General features: G+C 44.4%; 1 protein-coding gene across 1 annotated transcript in view; it reads left to right on the top strand.

Annotated features, from left to right (window-relative positions):
- Positions 1 to 6: 6 nt before the first annotated feature.
- The window catches only part of LOC106879862 (uncharacterized), a 315144-nt gene continuing 311787 nt past the window's right edge, over positions 7 to 3363 (top strand). Inside the window, exon 1 of the mRNA XM_052966747.1 lies at positions 7 to 2513. Within this exon, the coding sequence (XP_052822707.1) occupies positions 39 to 2513 (2475 nt within the window). The 5' untranslated portion in view covers positions 7 to 38. The remainder of the gene's footprint in view (positions 2514 to 3363) is intronic.

The raw sequence follows: 3363 nt of genomic DNA, 5'->3' as shown, positions 1-3363 counted from the left end.
CTCCGGCACCTACCTCACCGATTCCGAAAGTAAAAACAATGGTTGTTGAATCTTCTAAGTACGCGAAATCACAAGCAGAGGCGGCGGCCGCGGCGGCGGCAGCGGAAGCAGCTGCCACCGCCGCCGCATTAGCAGTAGCAGCGACAACAACAATACCAACATCAACACCAATATCAACACCAACACCAGCAACATCACCATCGACAACAACACAATCAACTAAAGAAGAGACGGCAAACTACGGTGATTACGGAGATAATATGGCTTCTATCAGACGAACAGGTCGGTATACTGACGACCCTCACGTAGGTTCGACGAGAGCTTTTACCTCTGCGACATCAGACGAGGTCAAAAACGACGGTCAACGCTGTATGAGATCACATTCCTTTGAAGGTTCAAATGTAATTATCACCAGTGGTCAAGATAACGAGGGAATAAGAGATAGCCCCGGAAGGTTGTCCCGTCAGGATTCAACCTCATCTACTTCATCGTCTTCAGAAAGTGGAAGGTCACGACAGCCGATCGTTGTGGAAGTACAGGTCCGGAAAGGTCATCGATCGTCCCAACAAGCATCACAACCGACTGGAAGATCTCCATCGCCTGCACCCTTTGTTGTGATATCCCCGGGTGGAGCAACTAGGGTTGGAAGGACGCCTATTACTACCACCATAAGGACAGGATTCGGTTTCCCTTCAGGTAGGATGAGTCCATCAGTACTTCACAGCGGTTTTAGTGGATTAGGGGGTTTTATCGATAGCGGGGGTGGGGATCGTAGTTGGGATAGCGGGGGAGGGAGTTTTGTTAGTAGTCCTTCTCCTTCTTCATGTTCCTCTCCCGTTCCTTCATCTATGCGAAGCGGTTACCGACCCTACCAGTCGCCATCACCTTCCCCAAGCCCCAGCACGCCGGCACGTGTCATACCGCTGCCTGTTCTACATACCACATCAACTGGAGTATCTCCAGACAGCTACGAATTCAATGTAGCTCGTGCTACTTCCCCTCACATTGCTGGCTACCACACTCCACCTCCTCCACCCTACACCCCGCCTTTAGATACACCGACTACACCAAGTAGAACTTCTTCCACTTCCCCTAGCCAGCAGTTCTACAGCCCTGGCCCTAGCAGTATCCAAGATGGTAAAGCTTCAGGTTCCCATTATCTAAAAGATGTAGATTACGATCTGGATACTAGATTCGATCCGAATAATTTCGAAAATAAACCAAGATATGAGGGAGGTAAGAGTAGGGATGTTTTAGTAATTGACAACAGAATTACTCGTGATAAAGACAATCAGCAAGCGCAGCCTAATACCTACGTACAACAAGTATCGGGTTACAGCCCTAGCATCAGCCAACAGCAGGCCGAAAACGCGAGCGTAATATGTCATCACAGAGAAACGAATATAGATGCATCACAACCAGCAGCAACAGCAGCAGCAGCAACAGCAGCAGCTGTTTCAAGGTACCCCGGGAAGGATAATATTACTCAAGCATCATCTACTGATGCTGTAGTTTCTCCAAGTTCCCCAGCGGCATCAACAGCCGTCGCAGCGCCTCCGGCGTCCATTTCGAATGAAGGTAGGCAAGAAGCTCATTCACTAAAGGCTGTCCCCTGTGAAAATCGGGACCAAGGGCCGAAGAAGTCATATCATGAAACGCCAGATGACCAGAGTAAAAGCAAGGGTGGACAAAGTCGCTCACCAGCCGAAATTTCACCTTCTGAGACGAATAGGGGCCTTTCCTTCGAGGAAGTAGAGAAAATTAAATCCAAAGTTGCTGAACTTGAAGAATGTATTCAGAAACTAAAAGACGACAACTCAAAGTTACAGAATGATCTTAATGAGAAATCAATAATTGAGAAACAAGTTGCTGAGTATACGGAAAAACTACAAACCATGGAGAAGAAATGCACTGACTTAGAGGAAGATAAAAAAGAATTAGAAGATCAAGTTCAGATCGAGAAAATGAAGGTGGCCAAAGGTCAGTTAGAAAGTAGAAGTCTTGCAGAACTGCGTAAGTTATTAGAAGAGAGTGACCAGACCCGCATGAGGCTAAACGAAGAGAACAACACCCTCCGTGAAGAGGTCAACGAAATGAAGTTAGAAGTCGATGAAATGTACGATCAATTCAGAGAATCAGATGCTGAAGATTTCCGCGAACTTCAAAAAGAACTTGAAATCACCGCTAAGAACTGTCGCATTTTACAATTCAAACTCCGCAAGGCTGAAAGACGGAACGATCAGATCGAAACGGAACGTGAACATTACGAAGATAAATTAAGAAACCTCCAGGATGCTTTCGAGAACCAGGACGCCCGGCGACACATCCAGGCGCTAGAAGAGGAACTGAAGATGGCCAAAGAAGTGTCTGTCCGCTTGCACGATGAGTTGGATATTGTGGAAGAGAAAAGATCTCGTGTTGAAGATGATAACCGGAAGCTGCAAGACATGCTGGAGCTATCCGATAAAAAGAACTTCCGGATGGAAATGGAAATTGATAAACTTCGTGACAAAGTAAGTGCATTCTTTTTCTACATTTTGTATTTTTTTATATGTGTTTTCTTGTAATACAACAATGTTTTTTCGTGTTCTTTTATTACATGCAATCTAGATCCGTGGTTGCATGAGTACCAATGTAATGTTTAAATTTATATCCACACTGTTTACACATATAAACATACAAACACAAGCACAGACACACACAAACATATAGGATCGCACAAACGCAGACAGAAACACACACAAACACAGACAGAAACACAGACACACACAAAGAAACAGACACACACAAAGAAACAGACACACACACACACTACTACTAACAAGCAGCTACATAATCCGATCTAATACCATTCTTCATAGAGGCACGAGACTTCTAAATCTGGAGATAACTGCAATTATCGATGAAAGAACTTAAATGGCTCTTGGTTTGTATTATCGCACCGGGAGGGAATGAAGAGCACAGTTAATACAGATGGTAATGGGGCAGACATAAGTAGCACAAGTCCTTTAATCACTTGCTCTACCAATTTTCCTATTTGATCGTCATATGTTGCCATGTAATACGTATGTACATGCAATACTTTTTACATGCCTGTATATGCACGTGTGTATAGGTGGAGCCATAGGTTACTTTTATTGCACATGTGTGTGCGTGGTGTGTGCGTGTGTGTGTGTGTGTGTGTGTGTGTGTGTGCGTGTGGTGTGTGGTGTGTGTGGTGTGTGTGGTGTATGTGGTGTGTGTATACATATATTTATATATATGCATATATACGTATCGCACAGACAGTATATATATACATATATATAGAGATAGATAGATGGATAGATGGATATGTTTGCGTATATATGCGTATACATATGT

Source organism: Octopus bimaculoides, chromosome 3 (genome assembly GCF_001194135.2).
Source record: "Octopus bimaculoides isolate UCB-OBI-ISO-001 chromosome 3, ASM119413v2, whole genome shotgun sequence".
Taxonomy (NCBI): Eukaryota; Metazoa; Mollusca; class Cephalopoda; order Octopoda; family Octopodidae; genus Octopus; species Octopus bimaculoides.
This window is presented reverse-complemented; position numbering and strand designations above follow the sequence as displayed.